The sequence below is a fragment of the Lagopus muta genome, chromosome 6, assembly GCF_023343835.1.
Source record: "Lagopus muta isolate bLagMut1 chromosome 6, bLagMut1 primary, whole genome shotgun sequence".
In the NCBI taxonomy this organism is placed as follows: Eukaryota; Metazoa; Chordata; class Aves; order Galliformes; family Phasianidae; genus Lagopus; species Lagopus muta.
In genome coordinates, this window is record NC_064438.1 from 51,480,832 (window position 1) to 51,495,744 (window position 14,913).

General features: G+C 40.4%; 1 protein-coding gene across 2 annotated transcripts in view; it reads right to left on the reverse strand.

The window, feature by feature from the left end:
• Positions 1–14,913, reverse strand: part of AKT1 (AKT serine/threonine kinase 1) — a 71,939-nt gene that overhangs the window by 23,904 nt on the left and 33,122 nt on the right. For both annotated transcript variants that reach the window (XM_048948020.1, XM_048948021.1), the window contains exons 3-5: positions 10,096–10,224; positions 3,368–3,479; positions 386–533 (exon numbers count right to left, since the gene is read on the reverse strand). In XM_048948020.1, the coding sequence (XP_048803977.1) occupies positions 386–533; positions 3,368–3,479; positions 10,096–10,224 (389 nt within the window). The remainder of the gene's footprint in view (positions 1–385; positions 534–3,367; positions 3,480–10,095; positions 10,225–14,913) is intronic.

Genomic DNA, 14,913 nt, shown 5'->3' on the forward strand with positions numbered 1-14,913 from the left:
ATCCTCTGGATCCACCCTGGATTTGCATACTGCAGATACTGGTGTATACTGCAGTAGCCTGCAACAACAGAGCGCACAGAGTTCACACAGAGTCAAGGTACAGTGGAAGCTACAATTTCAGTTTCTGTTACCACAAGAAAATGGGCAAACTTCTTCTAGATCTAAGCTGGTCTTAGAAGTGAAGCATTATATCCAAGTTTAGAATGCTGACAAACCCAGTCAGGCTTTGATTGGTACCTCCTCATCTCTGACAGTTGCTTCATCCAGAAGCCACATCTACAAAAACTGCATAATTGTTACAGGAACAGATGTGCCTTGATGGTTGCTTCTTGTCTACATTCAAGAAGACCTAAAATTTATGGTTATTCCTGCTGTGCTTGCTTACCACTTTGTGTTTTGGCTTTGTCATGGAAACTTCCATTTCTTCAGCACCTGAATTATCACTAGGAGAACCAGATCTAAAATCCATCATCTCTTCCTCCTGTTTCTTGAGGCTGTCTGCTACAGTTTGGATGGCTTTTGTCCATTCTTCCCTGGAAAAATACAAGCAATGACATCTGTTACTTGCAACTCCAGATTACTGTTGGCCACAGCAAGGGTCTCCAAGGAATACAGAAGAAATAATGCTCTCAAACACACCAATGCAATGTACACTGAATTCTGTGTTTTCAAGCACTATAAAAATACATTTTCAAGAGCATTTTCAGGCCATGTCTTCATCACTAGAAAATAAAAGGCAGCAGAAGTCCCAACACTCCATATCAACTTAAGACTCCTTAGCACACAAGACTTCTAATGCACTGTCAGTCACTGGGTCAAGATATGACCTAGTGATACAGAGATTCACATAACAAAAGCAGACTTGCCAAAACCAAGAAGTAGAAGGATCCCACGCCACACAGCACAAGCAATTAAATACAGCTCTTCCATTCCTACAGTGCACTGAAACACGTATATCCAACTGCTGGGGGCACTATGCCACCTCTTCACACACGTATCCCAAGTTTCAACAGCAAGGAATGTTCTAGGAAAAGTTTTAAGTTATTCTTCTCTTGGATAGATGGGTGATAGCAGCTCTTTTGTAAAAAGTTTAGCAGAGTGTCAGCAAAAACAGTGACAGAGGCATGGTTACAAGAAAGTTCCCACAGCCATTTCAGCAACTGCTGCTCTGCTACTGATCCCTTTAACACCTATGCAGACCATCTTCCCTGCACTGAACTTTACGAAATTTCATACCTTTGAAAACTACTCAAGTTAAAGATTTTGGCATTCACCTCATCTCACTGCAAATGCACTGATCACAAAATATAACCCAGTGTCTAGCAGGGTTCTGGGAAAACCTGTAAGGTGTACAGGGGCTGAAGAGACATTTTGTGGACTACGTGAATTTACCATTTTTTATTGTGTCTTCTGCATCTTTAAGGAACAGGATGTTGTGGTCTACTTGGAATTTTGGGGGCACTGGCTAAACTCTTCTTCCTAGGACATCACAGGTAAACTACTCTCGTGACAACGGGAATATAAATAAGTAGACAATGCTGAGCAACGCCACGCATGATCAGCAATGTACAGGAGAAGCCATACCATCCTAAGCAACGTCACAGTGTTTTTTCACTGGCTGTATGAAATAATATGATGAAATACCAGATTAAAAAAAAAAATAATCATGCCTGACCATCTGAATTGCAATTTTTATTGGATGAAAAAAGCAAAGTATTCCACACAGGGACTGAAGTCCATAGAAAAAGTACCTGACATAAGATTCTAATACAATCTGCACTGATTACGTGTAAGATTCTTTATGGCCCATTCAGGTTTTTGGGGGGATTTTGCCTGACTAATACAGCATCCATTTCTACTTTACAGATCCAGGAGAAATCTAGGAAATCTTCCCTCATCTCCAAGAGGTAAGACAGCTGTACAGAATCACCAATTTGGGGATAAAGAAAAAAAAATTTAAAAATCACCTCTTCTATGTGATGTGTCTGCAAAAGGCTCTTCAGCATATGCTATCCAGCCCTCTCTGGGGCAGTAAGGTAATGCTAAACATAGGAAGTTCTGGATGTTCTCCTATGCTCCCAGCAGAGACTCCTTCACTAAAAATCACAAATGTAGTCCTTCATTTAAAATGTTTGTTATTCAGAACTGGCAGAGAGAAGCTAAAGGCTACCTCTGCTTCTGTTTCAGGACTTATTACTGACTTAGTTAAGATCGTGGCCTTCCTGAAGTTGATCTCTGATTTCTGGGATACCAGAATTTCACCTTCAGCTTTTACATCTCAAGTGTACACAACAGAGGTGACTAATGCCCAAGATCTGAAGCATCACCGAGCTGACTCCATTGGCTAGGAGCGAACAAAACAAGACTGAAATTTCCCCAAGTGGAAACTGTTATTCACTCACTTTAGGGTCAGTGACTGCAAAGCTACTAAACAAAACAAGGACCAGTTTATTTTTCTTTGCTTTAATTTGATTTCACTTTCTTCTGAATACTGTGATAGAATCAAAAGCGATAAACAAGAAGTGTCTTTAAATCACTACACATAAAGGCTACAGGACAAAAAAGCAAGGAACATTAAAATCAGACACATACCAGTGTTATATCTAGGGAGGACCCTGGTTTTAAAATACTCCTTCCCCTAGGGCAATGATACTGGAATAATTTAAGTTCAGTTCCTGAAGAGCAAGTAAATATTTAAATACTCCGTAGTTGTAGAGTAGCTGTGCTGGAAGTCTCTTCTGTTAGGAGCTAAGAGATCAATTCTCTAATGACGAGAGCACAGGATGCATGCTCTTAGCTTTGTTTCCTAACAGCTGAAATAGAAATCTGCACCTGCAGCAGATAACTATCACCTTTATTATCTAATTTGCATAAAACATTAGCAATCAGCAGTGATACTATTAACATTTTTTCCTTTAAAAACAAGGAGTCTGAAAAGAAATTAAAAGGTCAGCATTGTGACACAACTCAACTTTGCTTGCATCTCTTTCACTCGTGTTCATCCTTCCTGAAACTCCCAAGTCAGAAACACTTCACATACCACATAGTTCCCAGTAAGAAATGAAGCCTAACCTTCCAGAAATAATTACCTGTGTGCTGGTACAGACATACACCTGGCTTTTTTGGATATCCAAACCAACATCATTTCAGTGACAGACAATATCCTACTTAAAAGCCAACCCCTCTTTAAGGAACCTTCTGTGCTACAACACAAACTAAACCTGAGACGCTCAAAAATTGTTACTTTTCAGTCTAGATGTGCATCACCTGGTAAGTAAGAGCTTCAGGAAAGGACTTACTGCTAATGCTGAACACTCACATCTGCTTGTGCAAGTAGTTTTATGTATTAAATATGAATGAAACATACCGCTCCTCTGGAGTCTCCACATGAAATGTTCTTTCAATTACTGTGGTCCACTGGAGGCATCTAATGATAAATGTGTTTGGTTTAGGTCGTTCTGTCTTCATCAGCTGGCACTCTACCACAATCAAGGAAGAAAGAGTCATGGTACATAAGCAGGTTTAAATAATCATTTGTCTTTATTCTTATCTAGCAAACTGTTGCAATTAATCAGCCATTGAAATCTCTGTAAGTACTTCTTTAGGCAACTTGAAACAATTTACTGTGTTGATGAAACCAATAAATAGCTTGTGAGATAGTAATCTAAGCAGCACTGAGAACGAATTCTGCTTAGAAAGGCTCCATGTTTGCTCTGCCTGGAGAGGTAAGTAGAAAGGCGTTGTGATGACACAGAAACCATTCAGACACAGATCCTACACTCCAAAGGTCATCCACCAACACATGGACAAAGTCAGCTGATAGCACAGCAATTACATCCACTGAAATTAAAGCCAAGCCTCTACGTTCCCACCCTCTGATGTTCCAGACACAAAATCCAGCCTTTGGCTTTCAAGGAGTTGCTGGAAAGTGTATTCAGTCATTTTTCATCGCTCTGATGGAGATTAGACTCTGGCAGAAAGCATTTCAGCCCTCAAACATTAGAGGGAACAACCCCTCAGAAAAGACCCCATTGCAACCAGCACACAGAGAGCTGCGCTCAGCTGCATGGACTGTCATCCCTGTCAGCATCCAAACAGCACCTCGAACCTCTGAGGAAACGTGGCCACATTCAAAAATACCACATTCTTCATAAAAATGCCCCTTGAAGAGCTGAGAATGATTTACTTATTTTTAAGTAAAATAAACACATCTTCTGTTTTAAGCTTTGTAGGATATGATGAGTGCTTACCCTTCAAATTTGGGCACCTGATCAAGGGTACACAAACTATAAAGCAGCCAAAACCAAACCAAATCAGAAGAAGGTTGATTAAATGACAGCAGAAGCCAAGGCACTACAGTTTCCAGATTTATATTAAAATAAAATCCAGTGCTAATTACAAAGTTCCTCTTCAAGCAAACTCAAAATAAAGTGAGTAGAAGGATAATGGGAGAAGTGTTCTTCCATTAATGATTCTTCCTAGCAGTTCATGAAACCACAAACTCACAAACTGTGATTTGGTCTTCAGGGTCTAAATCAACTTCCAAGTGAAAGGAAGGCACTCAAAAGGCAAGGAGAAATTTCTGCTTCCTGCCAGAGCTACGAACACATTCAGCTATGCACAAGATGAGGACAGGATATGGCCAGATTATTAATGTGGATTAACGGTCCACATTAGTAGGGATCCACCGGTATCGTTAGGCTAATTTTATTATTGTGAAAATTTAGAGTGCTCAGTTTTAAATTCAAGCTCTTAATTAGCACCCAGATAAAATATTTACCACCAGTGTTTTTGGGTGCTGTATTTTGGCAATATATTTCGTGCCTCATTTGCTACTGGAATTATAAGGTTTTCAATGAGTAACTTTGCATTTTTCATGACAAGAAAATCTAATTTTTCTTCAATAGCACGCTGAGGTTATACTGCATCCTACTAAAGTACAGCAATTAGGTAAGAGAAAGTTTATTAATGAGTCATGAAAAGGTTTTAGTGTGATAAACAGCACTCCTTTATTCACCGAGATTAAAGGACTTCCACAAAACAAAGTGGTCATGCTTCCAGAGTGCTGTATTCTGCCTTCCAGCACCTCCAGCATCTTCTGCAGTACGGCCACTAATGCTGAACACAACTGCAGGACCTGGCACAGCCCAGTAGGCCCTGTTCTGAGCAATTTAACTGCTCCCAGATCTGCCACCTTAGCTAAGCTGCTCTTCTTTTTTTTGTTTGCTGTATCTCCTGTTTTTGCCCGACTGCTTTACACAACTAGATGAAGGCTGGGACTGTCCTCTATGAAACTGCACAATGCAGACACGACAGATACTGAATTTGGCTGAAGTCTTACAAAAGAAAACAAGGCTATTTCTAATCTTCTGCAAATCCAAAACTCTTACTGTACTTACCCCACCAGTACAACATGATAAGGAAACAAACTGAGAGGTGTTGCTTGCTTACTTTTTTACAACAGCCTTTAGATGCATATTCAGTGCCTCAGAATAAATACCCTGAATAAGTGGCATAGATACTTCGATTTAACCACGAGCTGTAAACTTTAACCATTTAATTTCAGCCCAATAACCCACAGAAGATGTCTGTCACAGAAGGGGACCAAATAAATAGCACTGCTCTTCCCTCAAGTCAGCAATGTTCATCGATATCTGTTAAGCCTGCTGATCCAGCAATCTTTAATGCATACAGCAAGACGAATAATAGAGATTTGTCAGTTAATAACCACTATAATTCAAGTATGTCACACAGAAATGTTTTGTTTAGTGAACAATATGCTGTCTAATTACCCTGCTCAATCATAACAGCACATAAGAAAAAATGCAGAAGGCTTTATTTTTAACTTGCTTTACCAGTGTAAGGGCTGTACATGACAGGTTTCAAAAAATTTGTAGCTTCCACTTTGCTGCATATGGGAAGAACCAGCTCATGGATTTTATCACTCAAGTTAGGAAGCAGTGGGTTTTTTCCTACTTTTAGAACCAACTCTGTACTCTTTATTGTAGTTGGTAAGCACAAGAAGCACCAAAGTTGTCTCCTATTATCATGTACAGCAACAGGCACTGCTATAGCAGACCACAAATACAGACTCCACATAATACCAGGTCTGATTCATGGCACATCTGGGGTTCTGCTGTATAAAAACATTCACATTTCATCTACGGGCTGATGGTCATTTACTCACTTTGACGGCAGTTTTTCCTGTCAGACAGGACAGCATACATATCCTTCATTTGTAACAAATAAACAGCAGCCTGTTAAAAATGATTTAAATTGCTCTGAAGAACCTCTTGATTCTTTCCTGGTGTTTGGTCTTTTAAAGTAAGTAGGACAGAGAAATTGTTCCTAACAGGAATAGACACCAAGGCATTCAAATGTAAATTACCATTTTGTGTTTGAAAGACACTTAGTATTATCCCAGTGACTTTCTAAAATGTCACAATATTTGCTTCACCAGCACTTAAGCTAAAAGGCAGATTACTTGCAATGAAAGTGTCAAACTCTGCTCCCTATATAATGACATCACACTTTAAACCAATAATGTCAGGCACCCTTCCCGTTCCTGGTTTGGTTTCTTTAAGGAAAGAGATGGGGAAAAAAGAATAAAAATAAAAAAAGCAAGTTGGAAAGTAACAAAGGTGAAAAAATAAGACTTTGGAATTCAAAAAGGAATACTGCGTTGAGGTGCTTTTATATTCTAGCATCACTGAGCAGATCCCCTCTGCCAAATAGCTCAGCATGGCCAAAGTCAGGAGGTGGGAGCCCTGAGTTAGAGACCTACATTTAAGTGGCTGGAATAGCAGCAGACTCAGAAAATGTGCCTACAGATCTGGCCATACTGTGCCCTGTGATAAATGCCTGACTGCAGATACCCAGTCCTCTCCCAAAAGGAGCACTCACTGTTGAGCAATTATGTTTTCAGCTGTGCAACAAAACCACTGCAGTCCACCCTCCTTTTGGACAGCCAGAGAAATAATCCCTTCTTCCTAAAAGGAACAGCCCTTCTCTCTCTGTGCTGTTTATCACAATACACTGCTCTTCTCAGCTATCCAGTTTTAAGAGCTTATAACCTAATGGGCAAACATGCATGGTAATCTGAGATTACAATCAGTACGAAGGCTACTTACCTAACAGATTTACAACACTCTATTGGTTATTTATCTGCAGGGTGTCTGGAGCATAACTAACTATCTAGGTACCAGCATTTCTATTCCATCTATCTTCACACGGGCACAGGTATGACTTAGAAATCACAGTTAGTGCTCAAGTACCATCTTTCACAAGTTTGGGAAAAAAAAAATCACCAGTAGGTGAGTAGGTAACATCCAGGTAAAATAAACTACATATGCATATCATTCAACTTCAAACACAGATACTCAGCTGTTTTAAATGAGAAGTAGAGGTTTATTTATTTATTTTTATATAAAGTGATTCCTTTTTTTTATCACATGGGCTTTTTAAACAAGTTTTCAAGGATTTCAAAATCCTTGTAGGTTGAAGGGAGAAGGCCTGAGGTAAAGACGATTGTAAAGCACATAAAAAAATCCTGCAAAATTAAAGTACATTTTGCATTTATTGTTATTGCTTTCTCCATAACTGCTACTGGGAAAGATACAGCATTATTAGACAATGTTACTACCTTTCACTGTTTTCTCCCGATTTCAATATCTCTACTTTTCATGGATTGATAAAATATGAATTAATATGAATTTTACGTTTCTAATGAGAAGAGTCTCTTAGTTGTGGACAGAAAAACAGAAAAAATAACTTCTAGTTGCAAAGCTAAAGCAAGCCAACATTATTTTAGAGCAGAAAAGGGTAAAATTTTTAATCAGAAACATGGGACCCCTTCCAAAGAACAGACTGACAGGGACAGCCTGCCATCTCATTAAAAACAACAAAAAAAAAGCTCTCTCTCACTGATTAACAAAAAAAAAAAAAAAAAAAAAAAAAAAAAAAAAAAGAAGGCTACCATGATGAGGAGAAAAAAAAAAGAAAAAGAAAAGGAAAGTGAAAGGATCAATTTTTACAGAACGTTTAAGCTGAAGCCACCCCAGCTCCACTGGCACAAGCCTTCTGCAGGCATCCTCTGCAGTGCAGAGCCACTCTGGCCTGAGAATTCCTGCAGAGCTTGCTCCAATTGACTCACATGAACTCGACAAGTTAACTCAAGTGAAAGCACAAGGCAAGCAGGTTCAAAGGGAAGACTTGTGGTGCAAAACAAACCCGAGTAATGCAAGTGTGGAGGGTACCTAGAAGGGAACCACACATCAGATGCTAACAACACTGCATGCCAGTGCCTATATGAAAAATTAAATCCTGGTGAGGCAACAGCTGCTTCAGCGAGATCCACAGCACAGTACTGACTTGTAGTGAGGAGCCCGTCCCCATGAGCATCGAGGTCTTCCCGACCTGCTACTGGCTCTCCAGATAGGAGAACATCCTGCTAAGAACATCCTTCCACCCATCCCTCCCTGCAGTCCTTCTTCTGGGGTACCTCACTGTACAGGCATGTGTCTCATCTTTTTGACAATGCTCTGATACCATGGCAACAAACTTGTTTATATATAAATGCCAAGACTGACAAGCTCAATTTGCCAAAAAAAGCAACATATTTCTGTTGTGAAAATCAATCTAAGTTAACTCTTTCTGAAAGCAACTTGGACAAAGGGAAGGCAACAGACGTCCTTTTTTATTCCTTAGCAGTGATCTGCAGTAAATAATTACTGTAAGTAATGCAGTTAGCAGCAACAGAAGGGAAGCGTCCTGCAGAAAGTGCATTTGGTAAAAGCCTCTGGCTACAGACCAAGTGCTGAATTAATTTATGAATTCACAGCTTTCCGCCACTGTTATTTTACCTTCTTGATCCTTAAGTATATACCCACCCAAAGGGGAAAGCGCCATGTCATTAGTGCAGTAAAAATTCTAAGACAACTCTCTCTAAAATGAGGCAAAATTCCCCTAAACTCTCCTGGCATCCTGCACTGGAGCACACCAGGCAACAGCAGCACGCCCATTGCTTTCCCTATCATCACTCCCAACAGGTATATTTGTCACTACCAGAGAAAACTAACGTTTGCATTAATGCCTGGTGCTGCACAGCCAAAGGTGCTTCAAAATAAACCTGCTCAAACATCTCAGCCTGAAAATTGTCAAGAAAAGGGTAAATGTGGCCCTGAGGGACGCGTTTTAGTGTGCATGGTGGGGATGGGTTGATGTTGGACTGGATGATCTTGGAGGTCATTTCCAACCTTAACAACTCTATGGTTCTATGACAAGATGAATCCCATGCATTCCTGTAACAAGAAGGAAAATGCCCTGTGCCTCTCTCTGCACAGCTCTGCTTCCAGTAGTCATCAGAAACAGATTACTGCTAATAACAGGTGCCACAGTGATCTATTTTTAAGCAGTGAAATGAGACACAGGCAAGAGAGAGGAAAGATCAAGAACTGGAGAAAATAAAAGCTGGAAGTATGAAGAGAAAGGTTAAAAACAGGAGCAAGAAAAGGAAATGTTCCTCAGGTTCTTCTATCTGTGGCACCTGAGCAAAGATGGCAATGTTTGCAAAGGACAGAGTGCAGAGGTTAGAAGATATTATTATTAGCAAACCTTTCTGTTGGCTCTAAAAAAAGAAATGTGGTTTTGTTTTCAAAAGGAAGAAAAAACGAGCGTGTTTTATTAAAACCAGAGCTTGTTCCGTGTTATACTACCAGTCAAATAATTTCAATTGATATTAGTGCCCCTTGCATCCAGATCTGGTGGCTGAAATACTTTGGCTGTGCCTACTTGCCAAGTACCACACACTTGGTTAATACTTGCTGAATAACAGACAAACAAAACAGCAACAAGTAAACCTGTTTATTCTACAACCAGAGAACGAAAATCAGTAGAAAACTTCAAAACCCCTACAGCATCAAACCTACACAGTCATTACTGAGAAACATGGTGTTGTTTTGTTGTGTTTGTTTTTTTTTCAATCTAGATTAGATATATCAGTCTGGGCAGACTTGAACATTACTGATGCAGATTCCCAGGGCTATGACTGGGATTTCAGCCCCCAAACTGGATGAGAGAGCACCTAAAACCACTTACGAGCTACTGAGAAGTTATTTAAAGGCGATTCTCGTTGGTCAACATCTTGCGGTCGCTCCTTGTAGCCAATGAACGTGCCGTCATTCTTTAAAAGAAAATACCGAGGCCTCCATGTTTTGATGTATTCTCCTGCAAAAAACAAGTGGGAAAAGAAAGATATCATCAAAACACCCCACAACACTGATTCACCAATCTATGTATTTTTTTTTTAAGTATTGAAACTCAAACTCCTGACATAGCAGCAGCTTTAAGAACATTCAGTTCATTCTGATACGAGCAGTGGAAAAATACAAGCACTGAGTCAGATATTTTTAGTGATGCTACCCATAAGAATGGGACTTCACAAAAGGTAAACAGCTCTGTTTTGTTCTTCTATCTATTCCTATTTCCATTCAAATTCTACAACATCTGCCTTAAATGCATTTTAAATTTTTAAAAAATCAGAGCAGATGTCCTATGTATTATTTTTGCTATTGTCATTTTTCATACTGACAAGTGGAGAAATTTTTTTCATTTACATTTTGCAGTGCAAGTATTTTAAACAACAATGGGTAATTTACTAATTAGTCAACTGCTTTATCAAACCAACAGTCATTTTTAGAACATAAAAAGATAATTCTCTGCTTACGTTACATAACATCACTCACTCCTCTCACAACATCTGAAGCATGAAACATGAGATGATATATCACAATACAAAAGGAGAAAACACTGGGTGATGTACAGCCACCACAAACAAGAAAATAAGCATCTCTTCTGAAATACACCCCACCTTTCATTTTAGAGAGGATCCCTTGACCGCATTGTGCTACTGCTCACTTGGTAACACTGAGCAGATACTAGTTGATGACTATCACAGCCATGTTCTGAAACTTCAGCAGTTGAAGAAAAGTGCTGATTAAAACCTCAAGTGAGTTATCAGAGCTCCTCAAGTGGGCTTCAAGGATGGCAGTCTGGAGTTCCACCTACATCTGTTCTGGGAGTCAGTGTGCATCAGTTCCCCCTGTGCTGCCTGCCCATGCTATTCCCAGATCTGTAGGTAACATTTCTACACAGCTGAATCACAGAAGCCTCACTCCAGGTGCTACTCAACCCACAGTACAGGCCACATTTCACCTCTGCCCATCCCTACCAACAACTGATTTAGAAGAGAGAAAACAAACCAAAGCTGTCACTGCAAACCACCCACAGCTGGGCAGCAGCTGCAGCCTTCTCCCTGCAGTAGGGTTTTATGTTTGTCTGTTTGATCAACAGCAGGGAGAGGATGAGGGAGCAGATCAGACACCAAGCATCGCTCAGGTGAGCAGCAGCAGGTCTGAGCACCTCCCCAGCACCCACTGTCTGCTGTTTCACCTGCCAGTAAGCAATTCTAGCAGCAGCCAAGAGCAGGGAGAAGAAAGAGCTCCTTAAATTTACTGGCTACAGCAACCTGCTATTCTCCCTGGTGCCACTTGCATCCTGACTGTTGCTTTCAAGTTTTTAGCCCTTGGTTAGGCCTTTAACTTTCTATTCTAAAGCAAGAAACAAAAATTTATTGAGTTGCCGTTCAAAAAATATCTGTTTGCACTGATCCAACAGCTCAGTCAAAACTGATGAGAGTAAAAGAAACAGACACAAACCTATGCAGTATTTCTTTTAAAGACATCAGTTGCAGCTGCAAGTATTATACTGACCTAGAAGAGCTTTACAAAAATGTCTGTGTCACTACAGGAATTTCAGAAGGACTCACCTAGAGCACTGTCCTGGCGTTTATAGGCAAGGCAGTAAATGTAGGAGCTTTTGTTGTCACCTTCTTGATTTTGACCTTAATTAAAAGCTGAGAACTTTCTGGGGTCAGTAGGAGATTATGCAGCCTTTCACATTTAAATTATCAATCCAACTCAGCCCAGATCAGTGAGATTACTCCAATCTCATTACTATTACACCCCAGATGGGACTACAGGAATAAGAAAACAGAATGCGCTTGGCCCAGTGCCTCCGGAGAGCTCTGCCAGGTAAGCGGGTCGGGCAGGCAGCCGTCGGGACTCTGCAACATACCTTCCACATTGGTGTTTTCTTCTCTTGACCTAAGCAAACCCAGAAGAGCTAGGCCTTCCTTCTCCATCACATGCCTACGCTTATGACTAAATCCACACTGGATGGTGTGTTAAAAAAACCAAACAAAGAAAAAAAACTAACAACCAACTACATGACGGGCAAGTTAGAGAGTGTTAGAGTCTTGCCTGCTGTACATTACGCACCTTCCTAGTCTGTATTTACAGGAGACGTGAACTTTTTTTTTTTTTTTTTTTTTAAGATATTCTGAAAATAATACCTGGTTATTTTCAGTGAAATATGCATATTTTTACACCAAATCACACTCTACTTTCACAAGAGTCTCCTCCTCTCCCTTATCCTATTTTATGTTTTATTAGAGGCTTAAGTTTGGCTCTAATACTTTCTTACAGCTTTATTCCACTGATCTGTTTCTGTTAGAAATACATCACCTAACAGGATTAATCACATAGTCCTTATCATGGTGTATTCCATATATTCCACACACTCATCCTCCACACTCACTCTTTCTGCCCCATCCCTGGAGGTGCCCAAGGCCAGGCTGGATGGGGCCCTGGGCAGCATCATCTGATGGGAGACAACCAGCCCATAGCTGAGGGATGGAACGGGGTGGGCTCTTAAGGTCCCTTCCAGCCCAAACCGTTCTGTGACTCCACTGTTGTACAAGTCTATCATTTACCTTTCACTGGAAACAAAAGACCAAGCAGTCCATTAGCATTTCACAAGAACCACTCCTCTTGGACCTTCGTTCACTTATTGCTTTAGCTGGTTCAGGTTCCTCATCTAACTTTTCAATTTGTAAATAAGTAAATAAACTGCTTTTTCCACGTCTGGAACATAATGAATGCTGCAACATGGCAAGCTTACACATTATTGATTATTGCTCTTGCCAAGGACAGTATGAGGCACACTGCAGCATCTGCAGTGTACATTTTATTATGTAACAAGCTCTGAGGTTACACTCCTGCACCTTGCAGCAGCATGCCAGTGCCTTCTTTGTGACACCCCAATCAGTTTACTTGTTAATCTGATCTTATAGACAAGTTGGACCTAACTCTCATTCTTCTGTTCTGAAATTCAGATTCACCAAGAAAGTCATCAACAAAACATACAAAGTGAATATTCTTAAGAAACAACTTTACATCCTTTTTAGTAACTAAATCAGCAGAAACACTACAAACTTTCTACAACCTGACCAAAAAACACCTTTTCCTCCCTCATTAAGCCGCCGTGCCTGAAGAGCGAACTGAACTGTTTCGATTTTTGTCCTGTGATTTTTGTTCCTGTTGCGGTTTTAAGAATAATAAAAGCAAGAAGTTGCTTGAAGTCACTCATGGCATTAGCTATGTTGTTTCTCTAGAAGAAACAGACAGAGTAAGCACAAGCATGTGTGGCAGATTCTATTAGACAACACTTAATAATAATAATAATGATCCACCATGGAAAAGTGAACAATTTACAAAGCAAAACATTTTTTCCTCTGTGATTCACTGCTTGTGTAATGCCCTGGCAGAGCCTTCTTTGTTTTCAGTAACAGAATGCTAACACTGCAGAGACAGAAAAGCAAAAGCATGAGTTGTAAATCCTACATATAAAATCCTGGAATCAAACAGACTCCTCTATAACACGCCGGCTTTATTATTTAAAACCTTTATGTGTCGTTCTGTTTACTCAAAGCAATTTTCAAGTTGCAAAGATTCCCAAACTGTACATATCTGCAAATACACACCAAGACCGTTATAGACTGATTTCACTTTATTGCTTTGTGTCTGCCCCCACACACTGCATATTAAAATACTTAATACACGCTCAGAATGTAAATCCACCTCATGCCAAAGAAGCTTTTCCCAGTCACACGTACTGCAGAGCAAACTTACGCCTGAATATTTTGGAAAGTCAAACACAAAACTCCTCTGGTTCATGAAAAGTTAATTCTGCTGAGGATTTACAATAATGCAGGGTTAGGTTATTTTCCTCTGCTCTCCCCAACAGTATCTCACCGAATCTGGAGCTGTCTACCACTGATAGAGTGTCTAACATCAGAAACAGCTGCCACTCCCTGGGAAGCTTACGGGGTAAGTGGAGAATAATGAGCAGCAAGCACCAGCAGAACAAAAGAAAATCCATCTTTATTTACCAACTGCTGCATGCTTGTTGCTGCATCAAGCTCATTCAAAGCCAACGCCACACCCTTTAATTCGGAACAGACTACACTTAAGGAATCGTTGCTTATTTTTTTAATCAACTCATACATACCAACGGTTTAAAAAAATCATTAGGTTAACCAAGCCAGCATCCAACGATACCCTTGATATTTACAGAAGTCCTGGACCTGCTGTTAACTTTCTTATGCCCCAAAGTAACCAGAACAAGCCCAGCAACACCGAGCAACAACGAGGTCTCAGTTATATTAAGCATGCTCTATCGGCTACTGCGAATCTATGGATAAATAATGCATTCTATATTCTGCTTTGAGCACCAAAAGCGGCATCGTTAATTACAATTAAAGGTAACACTCAAAATACAAGGGCTTTAAGTTATGCAAGCCTCTGGTCCGTTCCCACACGCTCTGAACGCGTTGCATTCCTTGATCGCGCAGCACACAGCCAGCCGAGCGAGACACGAGGGCTGTGCCAAGCGCGGCGCTCATGTGCCACTGGTCAGAGACAGACTGAGTCAGTTCTAAAACTTCAATGGCAGCGGAGAGTGCTCTGCACCCTGTCTGCCTAATAAGGCTTCCCTGACGCAGATGCCAGCTTCCCT